Source organism: Budorcas taxicolor, chromosome 3 (genome assembly GCF_023091745.1).
Source record: "Budorcas taxicolor isolate Tak-1 chromosome 3, Takin1.1, whole genome shotgun sequence".
Classification (NCBI taxonomy): domain Eukaryota; kingdom Metazoa; phylum Chordata; class Mammalia; order Artiodactyla; family Bovidae; genus Budorcas; species Budorcas taxicolor.
The window spans coordinates 89,554,205-89,573,545 of NC_068912.1; the positions used below are offsets into that span (position 1 = coordinate 89,554,205).

A 19,341-nucleotide genomic window follows, 5' to 3' on the forward strand; every position below is an offset into this window, starting at 1 on the left:
ATCTCATCTAAAATGAGACTCGCTATAATTCAGTGATGATATGAAAGACACGAGATGAAGAGGGACCAGAATACTTAGGTGTGGCTTCATGGAAGTAAAAAGAACTTAAAATGTATCCTGTAAGGATAGGTCAGGATTACATAGGCCTACTTATTTGTTCCCTTTTGTGAGACTCTGTAGCTCAGACAGTAAAGAACCTGCCTGCGATGCAGGAGACCTGGGTTTGACTCCTGGGTCAGGAAGATACCCTGGAAAAGGGAATGGCTACTCACTCCAGTGTTCTTGCCTGAAGAATTCCATAGACATAGGAGCCTGGCGGGCTATAGTCCATGGGGTAGCAAAGAGTCAGGCATGATTGAGCTGCTAGCACTTTCACTTTCTAAGGCAGGTGAGGGTAGAGTATTATTCCCAGAAATAATGACATTCTTGGCTTATAGCAGGTAGATGGAAGAATGGATGGCTGGACAGACCGAAGGACAGAGCAATGGATGTTCACTATAGAGCTAGAACATGATTAAAAGCAAGGTGGTAGAGAAGAGGATATAAACAGAAGAAGGATGCTGATGTGGAAAAGTAAGACATGACATTGAATTCTGAAACACATTAAGTGCCATGCTAGGGGTTTTCAATTTTATCTTGTAATGCTAAGAAATTACTTTGGACAAGTAAATGCCATGATGCTGAGCGTTCCTAGATACAACTTCCATGGAAACTGCTGCTTGTTTAGGAAGAACATCTTCCATGTTCATGGTATTAATCGTCAATGAAGATATTAGATTAGAAATAGAATATGTCAGATCTCATTACTGGAAGGGGGCCTGGCGATTATCTGATGCAACAGGCCATGTAGCATAATATCAACAAAAATCTGAGCTTTTAATCTCAGTCTTGCCACTTAACGTTTATGTAGTCTTGGGCAAATGTCTTAACTTCTGCAAACCTCAGTTTTACTTATGTAAAATGGGATATTAATAGTTCCTAACACATGCAGCTGTGGCATGGGTTGAATGAAATAATAGTTTTAAAGTGTTTAGTGCATTATAAAGTGTCTAGAGAGTGTTGAGGAAAGTTTGCTTGGCTGTTATATAACCTCTCACCAAGGGCAGGGATTCATGTTCAGAACCTTATTCTCTTCAAAAATCCTTTGATGGGGAGCTCATTGCCTGGAGATTTCAGTGTTTTTCTTTTGGGAGGGCAGATTTTATTCATTTGACACACATTTGTTGAGCATCTACCATATACCAAGTGCTCTTATATTGAGACTACACTGAGAACACAGCAGTGTATAAAAAATATCTTACTTGTGCCCACACACACATTTGTTTGTTTTTTCAAAAGTCCTTGAAGTTGGGCTGGAAAAGAAACGACTTCCTTACTCTACACTCTCAATCATCTATCCTGGATCTACTGATTGATGCAATGGATGTCGTCTCTACTCCTTTCTTTAAAAAAATTTTTTTTATCTATTTGGCCACATTGGGTCTTAAATTGTGGCAGATGGGATCTTCATAGCATCCTGCAGATCTTTCATTTCAGTGGACGACCTCTCTAGTTTTGGCACGAGGGCTTAGTTGCTCAGAGGCATGTGGGACCTTCGTTCCCTGACCAGGTATCGAACCTGCATCCCCTGAAATAAAGAGCTTTTCTCTGTTTTAGGCTCTGAAATAAAGAGCTTTTCTCTGTTTTAGGGTCTGAATCAGAGATTCCCTGACTCAGGACTACCCTCTGACTCTTCCTAATAGGAAAAAACCCATAGTTATAGCTAATGAGGATTAGTTATAGCTAACTATAACTACAGTTATTCTTAACCACTGAATTAGCAGGGAAGTCCCTTTATTTTTTCTTTACATGATGTTTTTTAAAATATCTAAGGACTCTATTCTTCCCTAATCTCAAACTCTTACTGTTTTTAACCATTATTCACAAAACAGGGGTCTATGCTTTTGCTGTATCTCTGCAGATATATTTTGTAATCCTCTTTTTAGGAACTCAATGCATTTACAATAGCCATTTTTACTTCTAAGCCCCTTTATACTGTGTAGTACATATAAGCGGCCTTGTGTAATGGAGCAAGTACAGGCCCAGAGACAAATTAGCATGGGTTCAACCCTGCCTCTAATACAAGTCAGTGAACAGCTGAGCTTTAATATGCATGTCTCTAAAGTGAACATAGTAATATTTACTTCATTGATTGTCACAAAGACTAAATGATATAGATTATATAAAGCTCGGGAATACACAGAAGATGATCAATGAATCTTAGTTTCTTCAACCCTTGGCCTCGCCCTTTCTTCTTCTCTCTAGAATATTAATATCACATTAATGAAATGACTCTTTGGAGTTTATCCTTTGTCATCACTCTCTGACGCAAACCAAGCTAGTTGGCATGCCTCTTGAATAAGCAGCTTCTATTTGTGTGAGTGAGCAAAGCAGGTTAGTCCCAGGGCAGCAATCAGCCCTGAGTCTATGTCAGTACTTAGCAGAGTTGACTGTTGGCTAATATTTTATTCATTAGCTATAACTATGGGTTTTTTTCCTGTTAAGAGTCAGAGGGGAGTCCTGAGTCAGGAAATCTCTGATTCAGACACTAACAGAGCAGCTCTTTATTTCAAGAGAATAGATTAAGATAGTACAACGTTTCTCTCATGTGAGGGTCTGTGGGTAGATTTTAGGAGTCCACCATATTCTCTCCCAAACATTTAATTTTGAATTTCATTTTGACAGTAGTCTTTAAAAGATAATATAAACCTGTTTTCAATGTCTGGATGGCCTCCTTCAACCTGGTACTTTGGAACATACTTCTGTGTTTGTGTTTTTGGTATTTCTACCCCACACAGAGTGGGGAGTAGATGTGTCTTCTAGGGCTGAGCAGATTATGTGATCACGTCTAGGAGCTATGTTATGACTAGGAAGAATAGATCCCAGGGAATGAATGCCTTTCCTAAGGCACTCAAGTAAAACAATGATAACAGAGAAATGACACGGTGGTCAAATAAGATATGGCTGTAGTTCTTACTTGAACAGTGGTAAATGCTATGAGGAAAAATACATATATAAGTTTTAAAGGTTACACTCCACTTACAGTTGTTACAAATATTGGCTATATTCCCTCTGTTGTGTAATATATCATCGTAGCCTACCTTACATCCAATAGTTTGTACCTCCTTCTTCCCCACCCATGTATTGACCCTCCCCCTACAACTGGTAACCACTAGTTTGTTTTCTGTGTCTGTAAGTCTACTTTTATAAAGAAAAAAGCATATTAGGATAATAAAATGGGATTGGAAATGAAACCAAGGAGGTGGAGGACCATCAGGAAAAGCCTTCCTGAAGTGGTGACATTTGGGCTCCCATCATGGAGGTCTGGAAGATGTTCCAAGAGAGGGACAGCCGGGGTGCACTCTCAAGGGAGAACCACTCTCAGTGACTTTCAAGAACGAAAAAGGCAAGGAGTAGAGCTAAAACTCAGTGTGCTAGGGCAGTGGTAGTGGTGATTCTTAGAAGCCATGGACTGAGTTTGGAGTTTGCTCTAAATGCTTTGGGAAGCCAGGTAGTGAGCTGACATTTATTTGGGGAAGATCAGTCTGGATACTGTGTAAATAACATATAGTGAAGAAGCAGGTAGAAATAGGCAGATAGCCTAGGGAGCCATTGTGACAACAATGAAACAGTGACAGTATTAGAAATTGCAGTCAATGCTGACATAGTGTCGGTTCTAAGGATGTGAACGATTTCATTTGTGACAATCTTTAAGAAGTAGATACAATGATTATAGATTATATAAATGAGAAAACGTGAGTCACAGGCTAAATAACTTGACATGGCCACACTTCTAAGGTGAGACCTAGCGGTTGAGAGGCAGCCGGCCATACAGAAACATTCCAGGAAGCAGGAACAGCATTTGCAAAGTCCTTGATGTAGGAGAGTGGAGGGCATCCTTGTAAAACAGAGAGGAGACCAGTGTGGTTAGAGTGCAATGAGGGAGAAAGAGGGTCGTAGGAAGGAGTTTGGAGAGGTTGCTAGGGCCGAGATCATACACGTGAGGCATTCAATGGTTTTGTTGTTACTTTTTGTTTACTTAGAAGATAGTTACTTTATGATATTGTGATGATTTTTGCCATACATCAACATGAATTAACATTGTTTTGTTGTTTTTAAATTAAATAGCATAAGCAAAGTTGTCTAAGCTATCTTTTTAAAAGATCGTCCTGGCTGCTGTATGGAGAATAAACTGTTGAAGGACCAGAGAAAAATGATACTTAATTAGTGCCTTAAAGAATAAGTTAGAGCTACTGTATAGCACAGAGAACTCTACTGAATACTCTGTGGTGACCTAAATGGGAAAGAAATTCAAAAGAGAGGATACATGTATATGTATAGCTGATTCATTTTGCTGTACAGTAGAAACACAACATTGTAAAGCCACTGTACTCCAACAAAAAAAGTAGTGTAAAAAAAGGCCTATTCACTTGTTAGTCATCATAATAAAGGAAAATTACCAAAAAAAAGAATAAGTGAAAGTTTGTGGAAAGGACATTGGCGGCAAGGTTGTTACAAGCAGGGGAACCACACAAGAAAAAGCGCAGAGGCAAGAAACATCCTGATGTGTTGAGGAACCGCAGTAACTTGGCATAATTAGAATGCATAGTGGCAGTCTGCGTAGCATGTAATAATAGTTCAGCCAATACTGGCTGAATAATATAATGGACTCAGATGGTTCTTAGCTTGAGACTCAATTATATACAGTCTATTTTTGTTATTTTCTAGATTCTTGGGTGTAGTTCAGCTCTCTGTCTAAATTATAAATTCTTTGAAAGCAGGGAGAGAATAAAACACTTCTTTCTTACCAGCTACATAATTTTGAGATCTTTAAAAATTGAACAACACAGCAATACTTGAAAACAAGATCGAAGGAGTGTGTTATAAGGAGTTAAGAGCATAGACTTTGTGGTCAGATAGCCTTAGGTTTATGTTTTGAGCTCCACACTAGCTGTGTGATCTTAGAAGAGTTATTTAATATCTCTGGGCCTCTGATTTCCTCACATGGGAAAATGGAGAAATCAATAAATCCTACCTGTTTTGGGTCACTGTGAGGATCAAGATATGTATCTATAATTCCACAAAGTTCCCAGCAATGTTGTAAACACTTGATAAACGGCAGCAATTTGTCATGTGTTTGGAGTGCAGGGTTTGCCTGTAACAATGTCTAGGGCTGCAGGCAGCAGCGGGCTTCAGGAGGTCTGTTTCCTAGGAAAGCCTGCCAGTAGCTCAGGGGATGACCCTGCCTTTCACTTCTTAAAACAAATGCTCTCAGATATGATATCCTACCTCAAAGCAGACACTCTGAAATTCAGGTATTTTAAAGCTTGGCCTTAATAATAAAAATGAGGGCTTGGGGTCATTTTTATTCATGCAGTGAAAGTTGCCACTGGATTATTGAGAAATTGCTTAGTGGTTACATTACTAGAAGTCAGGGTGTGTTTAAAGAGTCGTTCCTAAGTTCATCAGTGATTTCATTGATTCTGTTAAGTAATACTATTAAGGTTAAGTAATACTATTCTTATAAGTGATAATATCAGGCACAGAGAAATAGAGTAACTGCCTTGTCACGTTTCCCATATACTGACTGCTATATAGAAGAATTGATCTGTGAAACCGTTGGATCAGCCTAATGAAATTTTGAAAAATATCATCTAAAACCCACTTTTAAGCTCCGTGACCTTCATCGTCACTCTGGGCTTCGTCATTTTCATTTCTCATTTTTCCTTATTCCTGTAGTTCCAAGGAAAAGAGCAATGGACTAGGAATTAGAAGGCCTGTTTCCCTGACCCACAGTGGTGCTGTCTTGAGTGAGTTACTGAAGCTCTCCAAGCCTCAGTTTCCACATGTGCTACTGAGAGGGTTCGAGGAGAGAACGTATGTAACATTAGCGTGAATAGAGTTTGAGGGAATGAGGGCACGTGAGTTAATGAGTGAGAAATCTCGGCGCTTCTGTGCGTCCCCGTCTTCAGCGCACACGATGGCCTCTCATCATGGCTTTGCTTCTTAGTTTGTTCGGTCCTCTTGGGTCCTCTCTGCGGTGTGTGCCAATGACCTCCTCCTGCACTGACTTCCATTGCGTAGGAGTGTTCATGCTCTGTTTGACCTCAGCTGGCACTTCTACTTTTCTGAGAAATTCTACCACAGAGTGATTGGGACCCAAGATTCTGCACTCAAATATCTAGCTTCTAATCTCTGCTCTGCTGCTTACTACTCTGTGACCTGGATTGTGCCTCAGTTTTCTCATTTGAACATGAAAAAGTGATAGTATCTTCATAGGGTCAATTGAGAATCAAATAAATTGAGTTATATACCTGGGACAGTGCCTAGCACAAAGTAAAGGAATAAAAGTTATTAGCTATTATTACTGTTGACATGCCCTCCTTACGGATGAGACCAGTGGTTTGACAAAGTAGTTTCAAAGTTAATAATATTACTCCTGAAACTGAGATTACTCTAATAACATTTACAAGGTCATTGTATTAGTCAGGGTTCTCCAGAGGAACAGAAACCAGTAGGGTATGTACTATATGTATTTATACATTACATATTAGATTGCATATATGACATATATACTATTTCATTATTTATTAAGTATGAGGAATTGGCTCACACAGTTATAGAGGCCAAGAAGTCCCATGATCTGCCATCTATAAGCAGAAAAGCCAGTGGTATAATTCCAAGTCCAACAGCCTGAGAACAGGGTAGCAGATGGGATAAATCGCAGTCCAAGGGCAGGAGAAGATGAGTTGACATGACCCAGATCAGCAGATGAGCCAGGACAAACTGAGTGGATTCCTCTCTCCTCCTCTTTTGCCTCTGTTCACACCTCAATGGATTGCCTACTTGTATTAGGGAGGGCAGTCTGCTCTACTGAGCCCACTGACTCAAATGCTAACTTCATCCAGAAACACCCTCCAAACAGTTCTAGAAATGATATTTATCAGGACACTCTGTGACCATTTAAGTTGACACATAAAATTAACCATCCCTTTAGTCACAGTACTTCGGTGGCCCTTACGTAGAGAGAGTTGACTTACCCATGCATGAATTAGAAGCGAATACCTAGCGTCCAGAGCTGAATGACATTGTTTGCTGTTGATGCTATTGTACAGTCACGGTAGAACCTGTGAAGTTGTGAAGCATGCAGGGGTAGGGACTGGGCATGCATATACACATGGGTATACATGTATATGTGCATAAACATATATAGGCTACATAAACTCATGTGTAAATGATAGTAAAATCAAATACAAAGATGTATATGTAGAGGTGTGTGTGTGTGTGTGTTCTGTAAAAATGGTAGAAGTGGAAGAACTGGTGATAGAGGCAGCAGAAGCTAAAGTCCAAGTGGTTAACGTGTGTAGAGGGGGAAATGGTGGTAAATGTTACTGTAAATGGAAGTAGTGAACTCTTTGTGCCAAGCACTGTGCTAAACGCAGCATAATGACAATCAGCTCATCCTCATCAGAAACAGGATTAAAGGAAGAGGAGACTTGGATCCAACTATGTATGCAGGGTCACAGCCAGGTAAAGCTGGCTAGAGGTGTGGAGATTCCACCCCAAAAGCCTCTATTTCCAGAAGTGTGTCTCTCCTTATAGTCATTCTGGTGACTACTTCATCTTTTAACCATTATCTAATATTTAGAAGAAAGAGGTTGGAATAGCTTATGAGGAAAAATTTAAATAAAAATTTTTCCATGCAATTTTATACACCTTGCACAAATGCATTTTGAGATCCAGTTTAGATAGAATGGATGCCATTGTTTGTATTCTAATTACCAGTCATTTGATTCAAGAATTAATTCTTTCGTTCAGGAATTTCTTAGGGTAAAAGCCTATGGGGAGGTTAGTCTTACAAGAAGTATTTATTGGAGACAGAAACTTTTCCACTTTGGGACTTTGGGTAATTGAGAGATCAGATGGTCTCATCCTTCCTTGTCACCAGGAACCTGTAGAATGTCACAGGGAGCAGCTGCTGGCTAAGCTACAACTCTTCTTCCTACTTCTAGAACTGGTGGACCATCGAAAAAATGGAAGAAGTTGGATTTTCAACTTAGGTCCACACCCCTAATAAAACAGATGAAAAGCAGGGCACGCTGGTTTTGTCGTTAAGTCTCAGTCTTTTCTATTTCAATTCAGGTTCTTTAGATTTTCCGGAACTGTCTTGCAGCGAAACTTGTTGACATCCTCGTGCAGTGTAGCATAGGAGAAGGTGAGCATGGAAATGTGCCTGTCAGGCATTTCCCACATGTTAACTCAGTTATTCCACCACTGAACTGCTGGTGACCCAACCAGTGAGATCACACAACCAGTGAGAGGTGGATGGGATGAATCTAGGTACAGTGTCCAGCATGTAGTACCCTCAAAAATTAGCAGCTGATCCTGTTGTGGAAAACTTCACTGTTTGACTAAGTGAGTTGGTGTTTGAATATGCTATGTGAGCTGCTTTCCTAGCATGTACAGTCTGATACAGAGGTTTTCTTCAAAGGAGGATGGTAGCCCAGGGGTGGACTTGGCAAGAGGAAGTCACAAGTCTGTGTTTCATCCTGAGAGCCCAAAAATCTGTTTAGAAGATAGGTTTCTAAGGGTCCAAATACAGTTAGAAAATATTTGCTTTCACAAGTCATCTTTAACATTTCCACTGCATTTACAGGGTTCTTATTTTTTCCAGGAACATAAGGTTGAAGGTATCATTAAGAAGCATTCATATTTTATTATGTAATGTTTAAATTACTAGAGGTTTTCTATAAGAAAGTCAGAAAAAAGATAAAAACCTGATGCTATATGCAAGTAATAAAAGGAACTTTCCAAAATGCAAACCTCAGCACTTCTTTTTTAAAATACTGTAATTTAAATAATATAATAAATTTGTAGCACAATTTTTGTGGAATGCCTATATGCAGAGGGCAGATATTTCATTCAATATCTATAGTATACCTTTCAAGTAGATTTTATTATTACTGTTTTGTGGAGTAGGAAACTGAAGATTTAAGGTATGTATTCAATACTTTTAAAACTAGAAAATGGAAGAGAGAGGATTCAAATTCAAATCTATCTGACCCCAAGCTCCGAGTCTGTCAGTAATTCTGTGTTGCCTCCCGATGATGTCTAAAGTCCTAGATACAGACTGTACACAAATATTGTAATAAATGTGGAAACAAAGACATTGAAGCATAGACATATTTAAATTATAGAATTATTTCTTCCCAGAAATCCAGGTTCATTATATTGACCCATGTCATATTACATCAAGGTGTATCTCAGATCTTGTTTTAATGGACCAGGAAAAAGATAAAAGACATTCTCAGATGGCAGAAAGGGAAGTTTAAATACATGTACAGTGTCTTTTTTCCCTTTTAACATAAATCCTAGGACTGCTTCTCTCTAAAGACAACTGATCTGAAAGGTGATTTTTTTTATGCTCTGTTGAAATTCTTTCTGATTATCTGAAGTCAGATATTTATTCATTTCTGACAAAAGTAGTCCAAGAAATTGATTAGACATTTCTTTCAACATTTCCACAAATTGTTTCTAATTAATAAAGTTAATTTACCATAGACCCACGGAGATTGTTAGGTCACTGGAGCATAAGATGCATGGCATAGTCTATAATTTAAGAACATTTTTCTTGATTATTTTATGCAGGGGGAAGGGAACAAAATAGTGAGGGAGGAAATTACTGATGCATTAGAGTTCATAATTTTTCCTCTTCAGCAAAATGAACTGTCCATCCATATCTTAAAATATTACAGAGATTATGAAAGAAAAACCTGAAATAACCAAAGTGGTCAAATATAGATAGGGAATCGAGTGGAATATGCTTATAATATAAAAAAAAAAAAATGTAGGGAAACAGAGGAGGAAGTCCAGCCTTTCCACTGTCTATAACTACAGAAATAGGGCGGGAATCTAGAAGAATACCAAAACGAAAAGAGCTCACTTGTGTGGTGGTGGAAGGGTTATGGGTGATTCGTTTGTCTCTCGCCTAGCCACAGTCCAGGTGAAGAAGTGATTTTCCGTTTGCTGTAGATACAGTTGTAGGAAGCCCTCTTCTTTCACTCCCTAGTCCCGTTTCTTTCTTCCCAGAGCAACTCCAACTATGAATATTAGAGTGTATCCATTTGCATTTCTTATTCTTCAGCTACAAACTCAGATATCTGTTAAAGATACAGAATTTTACATTTTTGTATGCACAGCATCTTGTTTATCCTTCTGAAACTTGAATTTTTTCAAAGCTGTTTTCATATCCTATCTATGCTGATGCATGTACAGCTAGTTTAGTCATTATAATTGCATACTATATATATTTCATCATGTGAAAGAAAGTGAAAGTGAAGTCATTCATCGTGTCCGACTCTCTGTGACCCCGTGGACTGTAGCCTACCAGGCTCCTCCCTCGATGGGATTTTCCAGGCAAGAATACTGGAGTGGGTTGCCATTTCTTTCTCCAGGGGATCTTCCCTACCTAGGGTTCGAACCCAGGTCTCCTGCACTGTGGGCAGGCGCTTTAACCTCTGAATGTATCATAATTCATGTATTTTCTGACTGAGGGATATTGAAATTGTTTCTTATCTTCACATTTCCCAATGATATTGCAGTGATCATCCTTATATATTTCCAGGTGAATATAAGGAAGTTTCTCTAGGTTATTTACTTAAAGTAGAAATTGCTAAATAATAATAAGAAACTTCAGTTTTACTATAATAGGTATTGAAAACTTATCTCTCAAAGTGGCTGTCCTCTCAAACCAGTATAAAGAGTTTCTCCGTGTTCTGGCCAAATGTTGTGCTTTTCCAGTTGGGGGATTCTTGCTAAACTGACGGATGTAAATGAGATTCTCATTGTCTTGGCTCCTTCTTCCTGTTGACCGTAAGACTTCAAATTTACTTTTGTAAATGATCAATTTTTTTCTTCTGTGATGTCTTTCATATCCTTTTGTTCAATTTTCTATGGATTTGACATTTTCCTATTTCAGGCATTCCTGATAGAGTTTAGATATCAACTAAAGTTTATTAGACTTCATTATTAAGTGTGGTATCTGTTGGCATTTAACCTAGTTGAGAGAGTTTATCTACATGGAAATTTTTTTATATCTATTAAAATAGTTGAGAGTTTTTCTCTCTCATTGTTTCAGTGTGATTCATTGTAGTGATAGATTTTCTGATGTTGAGGCTTCCTTGAAGTCTTGGAATAAATTTTAGTTATTCTTAAGTTTATTTTAATACTAATTCATTTATTTAGTACTTAGTGAGTTTGGACTAAAGTTTCTTACATGAAACTGGGCTTTATTTTTATTTCATTGTTTGAACTTTTTGTGATTTTCATATCAAAATTACACTATCCTCCGAAAATGAGTAAAGTAGTTTTTCTCTTTTTCTATCCTCTGAAACTTTGCTAAAATTTTCTCATAAAACATAGTGGACGAAAAGGAGAGAGATGCATCGAGTGTGGAGGTGGGTGTGAGGACGATTGATCCGAGCCCTTTAATGGTTTGTTGGCCTACTAGTCTTTCTGGTTCTTCTTCAGTCTCTGTGGTAATTTTATATTTCCCTATTAATTTGCCAAATTTCCCTAAAATTTCAAATGTATTGGCAGAGAGCTGATCTTAATTTTTTTCTTGGATTTCTGAAAGTCTGGAACAAGCTCTAGTTTTGTCCTCTTTCATTTCTGTAGTTTGTGTGTGTACAGATATGCGTGTGCCTTCCCTCATTGTCTTGATCAGTCATGCTAAAGCATGGTCTGATATTAATACACCTACCTAAGCTTTCTTTTGGAAAGTTTGCTTTATACGCTTTCTCCATTGATATGGGAGCTTTGGTTTATCTGGCAATTTTCAACAGCATTACCAAGATTTTTTCCAACATCCAGTCAGATACTCTCCATTTTCCTTACAGTAGACTAATCTATGTGCATTTTTTTGTGATTCTTGATCAGTCTGGACTTTTTCCTATTATATTTTATGTTTTAGACTTACCATGCAACTGCCTTATGTTCATTTATCCTTTCCTGCCTTCTTAATATTGAATCTTTCTCATTTAGTATTTTCCTTCTACCACTTAGAAATAGAGGAAAACAATAGAATGGGAAAGACTATAGATTTTTTTCAAGAAAATTAGAGATACCAAGGAAACATTTCATGCAAAGATGGGCACAATAAAGTAGAGAAATTGTATGGACCCAACAGAAGCAGAAGATATTAAGAAGAGGTGGCAAGAATACACAGAAGAACTGTACAAAAAGATCTTCACAACCCAGATAATCACGATGGTGTGATCACTCACCTAGAGTCAGACATCCTGGAATGTGAAGTCAAGTGGGCCTTAGAAAGCATCATTACAAACAAAGCTAGTGGAGGTGATGGAATTCCAGTTGAGCTATTTCAAATCCTAAAAGATGATGCTGTAAAAGTGCTGCACTCAATATGCCAGCCAATTTGGAAAACTCAGCAGTGGCCACAGGACTGGAAAAAGTTAAGTTTTCATTACAATCCCAAAGAAAGGCAATGGCAAATAATGCTCAAAGTACCGCATAATTGCACTCATCTCACACACTAGTAAAGTAATGCTCAAAAATCTCCAAGCCAGGCTTCAAAAATACATGAACCATGAACCAAATGTTCAAGCTGGTTTTAGAAAAGGTAGAGGAACCAGAGATCAATTGCCAACATCTGCTGGATCATCAAAAAAGCCAGAGAGTTCCAGAAAAACATCTATTTCTGCATTATTGACTATGCTAAAGCCTTTGACTGTGTGGATTACCACAAACTGTGGAAAATTCTTCAATAGATGGGAATACCAGACCACCTGACCTGCCTCTTGAGAAACCTGTATGCAGGTCAGGAAGCAACAGTTAGAACTGGACATGGAACAACAGACTGGTTCCAAATAGCGAAAGGAGTACGTCAAGGCTGTATATTGTCACCCTGCTTATTTAACTTATATGCAGAGTACATCATGAGAAATGCTAGGCTGGAAGAAGCACAAGCTGGAATCAAGATTGCTAGGAGAAATATCAATAACCTCAGTTATGCAGATGACACCACCCTTATGGCAGAAAGTGAAGAAGAGCTAATGAGCCTCTTGATGAAAGTGAAAGAGGAGAGTGAACAAGTTGGCTTAAAGCTCAACATTCACAAAACTAAGATCATGGCATCTGGTCCCATCACTTCATGGCAAATAGATGGGGAAACAGTGGAAACAGTGTCAGACTTTATTATTTTTGGGCTCCCAAATCTCTGTAGATGTTTGACGGCATCCATGAAATTAAAAGACACTTACTCCTTGGAAGGAAAGTTATGACCAACCTAGACAGCATATTAAAAAGCAGAGATAGTACTTTGCCAACAAAGGTCTGTCTAGTCAAGGCTATGGTTTTTCCAGTAGTCATGTATGGATGTGAGAGTTGGACTATAAAGAAAACTGAGTGCTGAAGAATTGATGCTTTTGAACTATGGTGTTGGAGAAGACTCTTGAGAGTCCTCTAGACTGCAAGGGTATCCAACCAGTCCATCCTAAAAGAAATCAGTCCTGAATATTGATTGGAAGGACTGATGTTGAAGCTGAAACTCCAGTACTTTGGCCACCTGATGTGAAGAGCTGACTCATTTGAAAAGACCCTGATGCTGGGAAAGATTGAGGGCAGGAGGAGAATGGGACAACAGAGGATGAGATGGTTGGATGGCATCACTGACTCAATGGATATGAATTTGAGTAAACTCTGGGAGTTGGTGATGGAAAAGGAGGCCTGGCATGCTGCATTCCATGAGGTTGCAAAGAGTCAGACATGACTGAGCAACTGAACTGAACTTCTGCCACTTAAGAAGTTAAATATTCTATTTCTATTCTTTTTGTGGTGACAAAGTTTGACATCCACAGTTAACTAAGTCTAATGATAATCAAAATCTCTATCCTGCTCCTGAATGGTGCCTGAGAATAATTCTCATAGCCCTGTTTCACAATCTTCAATAATTATTATTTAGCATTTTAATTCTACTTTATTCTTTTTTAAATTTATTTTTTAATTGGAAGGTAATTGCTTTACAGTGTTGTGTTGGTTCTTGCTGTAAAACAGTGTGAATCAGCCATAACTATTTATACATATATACATATCCCCTCCCTTGTGAACTTTCCTCCCTTCTCCCTTTCCACACCTCTTGATCACCACAGAGTGCCTGGCTGGGCTCCCTGTACCATATAGCAGCTTTCCACTAGCTATTGCCTCTGATAGCCCAGTTGGTAAAGAATCTACCTGCAATGCAGGAGACCCTGGTTCAATTCCTGGGTGGGAATTTGCCAAATTTTAGGGAAATTTGGCAAATTAATTGGAAAAGATCTGCTGGAGAAGGGATAGGCTACCCACTCCAGTATACTTGGGCTTCTCTTGTGGCTCAGCTGGTAAAGAATCTGCCTGCAATGTGAGGGACCTGGGTTTGGTCCCTGGGTTGGGAAGACTCCCTGGAGAAGGGAAAGGCCACCCACTCTGGTCTTCTGGCCTGGAGAAGTCCATGGACTGTATAGTTTATGGAGTTGCAAAGAGTCGGGCATGAGTGAGCGACTTTCACCTTCACTTTCTCACCAGCTTTCTGTTTTACACGGGGTAGTGTATATATGTGAGTGCTACTTTCTCAATTCATTCTACTGTCTCCTGCTGCTTTTGTGTCCACAAATCTGTTCTTTATGTCTGCATCTCCATTCCTTCCCTGCAAATATTTTCATCAGTACTATTTTTCTAGTTTCCATATATATGCGTCAATATACGATATTTGTTTTTCTCTTTCTGGCTTACTCCACTCTGAACAACAGGCTCTTCATTCGATCTTTTGACTACCTATAGTGGCTCATCTTCTTGTGTGATTAGCAGTTTTCCATTATAAGCCTGTTTTGAGTGGGGATTCTTCCCTTGGGAAACCACAGGTGCTATGAGTGTGGGAGCATCTTTACAGAATGACTTCAGGTTTCCTTTACAGGGGAGCTGGTGGTGGTGGTGGTGGTGGTGGTGGTGGGGGCGGGGGACGGATTTGGCTTCTAACAGCAGGTTGGCTCCGTGTCTCAGGAGCACACATAGTATGCATTCAGAACCCCGTGCCCTCGGTGCTGGGCTGCAGAGTTTCTTCCTTCTCCTGGGTGACTCTTGGAGCTACAACTGCCCTCCTCAGATAGGAGGCTTTCCTGTTTGCTCCTTGGGAGGGTGCATGGTTATTACGATCAGTTTTACAGATGAGATGGCGTTTTGTGATCCTGGACCTTATTCTTTTAGCTCAGTTCCAGCTTCCCATTCAGTTGAGGCCTGTGGCTCAGACTGAATTTAAATCCCCAGCATCTAGTCACTGGGATTTTTTTTTATTTGGTCCCAGTTTCCCATGGGGTCCCTTGGCTGCAGTTCTCACTGACACTTTAATTGCGAATCTCCTCTCTATGTCTGGCACCTGGGGGTTTTCACCTTACTGATCTCTAGGTAAATTATGCGTTCTTGATATAATTCTTTACACTGTTATATTTCATCCAGAAATCTGTATTTAAAGTGGGGGTGGTGTGCCTTCCATGTTGGCCATAGGTCACCGCTTTGGCCAGACTTACTTATATTACTTCTCTAATGAGGAAAAAAAATACCCAGAGTTTGAAAATGTGTTTTAAAAATGTTTTGCTTTAAGTAACCTTTTTTTTCTCCACACTTCTCAGTGCTGAATTTGAAGAACCACATAATTATGAGGCAACAATTTCCTATCTGAGACACTCCAGCAACTCCATTAACCTGTGCACCGCAAAAAATTTTGCTGATTGTAAGTGTGCTAAGCCAATTAATATTGTAATCCTGTATGGAATGAAAATATGTCCAAAATGGTATTTCCCCCAGCTAACTCTAAGTTTAAAAGTTAACAACCATGCGCTTTACTGTCACGTTTCTCTTTTCTCCCCTCTGCTAGCCTCTTAACTATATAAATAAACCCAGCTCTGCGTCAGGGCTATCTCCCAGCCCCTAGTGCTGCCTTCTCTTTACTTTCTCCCTTCCTTCACCAATCTACTTGGACATTCTGCCTTTTGTAGATATATGGGAGGGAAAATCAAGTTATGGTGATTCATTTTTCTGCCTTCTCCTCCCATGGAAACTTCATCTCTCTTCTCTTGATGTCTGTCTTGAAGTCCCCTGGTAACTCCCTGTGGAAAAGGGAGATAACAGACTAGGGGAATGAGGTCCTTGTGTTTAGCCTGAATAGGAGCAGAGGATTCATTAAATGGATCTGACAACTGGTTCGGAGCTGGGTCTTCCTGCCTCTGTTATTACTGACAAAGCTCAGACCTTTCCATGAAAAAAGACTGTCCCAGGCAAGATGGCGAAGAATCAGAAACTCATAGCATCTCTTCAGGATTCTGTGTCTTTGTTCTGCCTATATCAATAGAATCAACCAGTTCTCTACAAAAGGCATAAATATTAGTGCTAGAATAAACACTAGTATTTACTGAGCTGTGCTGTGGGCCACAGTCCTGTTAAAGGTCCTCTGTGCACGTGCCTGTTGATATAGCCATTGTATTCACCCACTTTTAGAGACAGAAAACTGAAAATTAGAGAGACTGAGCTGCATACGGTCACACAAGTAATATGTGGAAGGGCTATACTGGGCAACGGCCCAGACTGCCTGTAAGATCCATGCTTTTCCCATAGTTTTATGCTGCTTCTCATTCAAGCGTGTTTGACTTCCCTGAAAGGAGAGTTAGAGATCCCCTTCTTCAACCTGTTTATTGTACAGACAGGAAGCCCAGGGCTCTGGGAGAGGAAGTCATTTGCCTGGGAACATGTGCTTAGGAAGTTCATGGGTAAGAGTTAGAATCCACTGAAATTTCCATTTTCCCCCCAGGAAATAAGGGGTCAAAGAACAAAAACTTTCTCCTAGACTGGGTAAGCTCTAGATTCTCCAAACTGGCTTGTAAAATACTAGCTTAAGAAGTGGAACTAATGTCTGCATCAACCCAGAAGGCAGTACTGCCTCATAGTTGGGGTGCCTGGGCCCCTGCCTTAAAAGCAAGGCTTCTTAAACTCTAATGTTCACATGAATTTTCTGGGCATCTTGTTGTAACGTAGATTCTGGGTCAGTTGCTCTGGTTGGGCCAGAGATTCTGCATTTCTAAAGGCACCCTGATGCCACTGGTCCACAGACTGCACTTTGAATAGAAAGGTTGTGAGCCCCAGTTGGACTGCATCCCAGCTGCATGTTTTCCTTCAAAGCCAAGTGCTCACAGGGCCAAGGGGATGCTCCCCTGCAGCTTCCCTCTGGACTTCAGGAGACCGCCCGAATGCCCTCCTGCAGGTGGGTCTCTAAGATGCTGCTTGGGTCTCTTCCCTGGGTCCTTCCAGCTCAGGACAGACGGAGCTGCAGAGATACCTGTTTATGGTGGGGCAGGAGAGGATAAGGGTGACATAGGCAAGGTCCTTCGTGTGTAGGGTGAAGCTGAGGACTGGAAGGAAGGAAGCTGGACCAGAGGCCTGCATGTGTTCTCTCCAGGCCACAGATGTTCAAGGTGGGGCTGTTGGGGATATTATTTGGGGTACCCAATGAAGGAACTGCTAACCCAGGCCTCTCCTTAGTCTTTCACCGAGGAATCCTTTGTGTCCCTCAGTGCTGCTGAGGAGATAAGTGTTCATGACTGAAAAGAGAAAGGGCTCAGAAAATAAGCCACTGATGCAATTGAGAGGTCACTGTGCAAAGGACAATTGGAAGTGGGGAGAGAGGGAGAACGGCGCAGATGGTGAGGGCTTCCCCAGCCAGGATGGCATCCCGTGGGGGATAGGATAGAAGCCTGCCAGGAGATTCTCTGTGGAAGCCAGGGAACCCTAGTCTGGGATGGAAAGGATGCTGTTTTAGCCCACACTTCTTTCCCTGCTCCTCTCTAAAGAGGCAAGGGATAGTTCCCCTGTAGGCAAAAAAAGGGAAGGAAATAGGCGATTTCACCCCCACTTGTTCATGTTCATTTGACATTTCCCCATGTGTTTCATCCTCTTTACACTTACTGCTTGAAAGATGTACAAATCTCAGTGTATTTATCTACTAAATGGATATAATATCTTCTTTGTGTAACTGTTCTGTGTGCTTGAGAAGGTAATGCATTAAAGTCAAGTGAACTCTTCTCTGAGAGGATGGAGCACATATGCTTTTCCCTAGTGCTCCTGCTAAGTACAACTAAAACCCCTGGATACTGTATATTTAAAACAAATATATACATATATATTTATATTGTATATTCTTATATACAAACATAAGAAAACTAGAGCACTGTGAAAAGGTAGAAAGAAGGTAGACCAGCGAGGCACCTCTGGACCCAAAGAAGGATAAGTGGTGAGTTCCCTGGGTTTTCTTCTTGCTTCATATATCCCAGCCTTGGAGCTGAAGAAGCTGGCAACCCAGAAACACCACAGGACACAGACAAAGCAACTCCAACAGAAGCCTGCTCTTTCTAGCCAAAGGACCAGTAAAAGGGAAGCCTAGAAAAACAGAAAGCCTCTAGACAACAACTATTTTATCCCAGCTAAATGTCACAGAAAATAACAAACTGGCCCCACCTCCACCAGCCAAGGCCGAGTGGGGAGCCTGGATATCCACCCTTATCAGGCTGTGATGATGCACCCCAGCCCTTCTGCTGGTCAAGAAGGTGAAGTAGGGAGCTGGGACTTTCGTCCCTGCCAGGGTAACAAACTCCACCTACAGTGAAGGTCGGTGAAGAGCATGGGGACGCGGACTCCAGCCCTCCACCCAGCAATAACAAGGCGTCCCTTCCCCTCCCTGTCAGGACAGCACCAGAGCAGACTTTGTGGAGGGTCAAGACCTTCACACACTCTCAGCAATAAGGCACCCGCTCCCTGTGGGATCAGTAGAGGCTATGTTGGGAGTGATAACAAGCCCTCCCACCCCTCCCAGCCAGAGGGTTACCAGCAGAAGCTTAGCAGGGGGCCAGAGCACCCACTCCTGCTCAGAAGCGATGAGGAGCCCTTGCCTTACTTGGATATCAATAAGACCAAGAAATGGGGAACCTACACTTCTACCCCCACCTGGCAGGAAAAAGGCAGTCCTCTGTACTTCTGCTGCCATCCTAGCTGAAACAGAAGGCTTAAATAGTATCCAGAGTCTCACAACATAATACTCCAAAAGGTCACAGTTCAATCGAAAATCATTCATACCAACAGCCAGCAAAGTCTCAACTTAAGCAAAAAGATGATTGACATATGCCAACGTTGGGATGACTGAAGTGTTAGAATTATCTGACAAAGGCTTTAAAGCAGCTATTATAAGCATGCTTCAGTGAGAATTAT

At 40.5% G+C, this 19,341-nt stretch overlaps 1 protein-coding gene across 1 annotated transcript in view; it reads left to right on the forward strand.

The window, feature by feature from the left end:
• Positions 1 to 19,341, forward strand: part of FYB2 (FYN binding protein 2) — a 130,659-nt gene that overhangs the window by 62,614 nt on the left and 48,704 nt on the right. Inside the window, exon 5 of the mRNA XM_052638062.1 lies at positions 15,720 to 15,820. Coding sequence (XP_052494022.1) covers positions 15,720 to 15,820 — 101 coding nt within the window. The remainder of the gene's footprint in view (positions 1 to 15,719; positions 15,821 to 19,341) is intronic.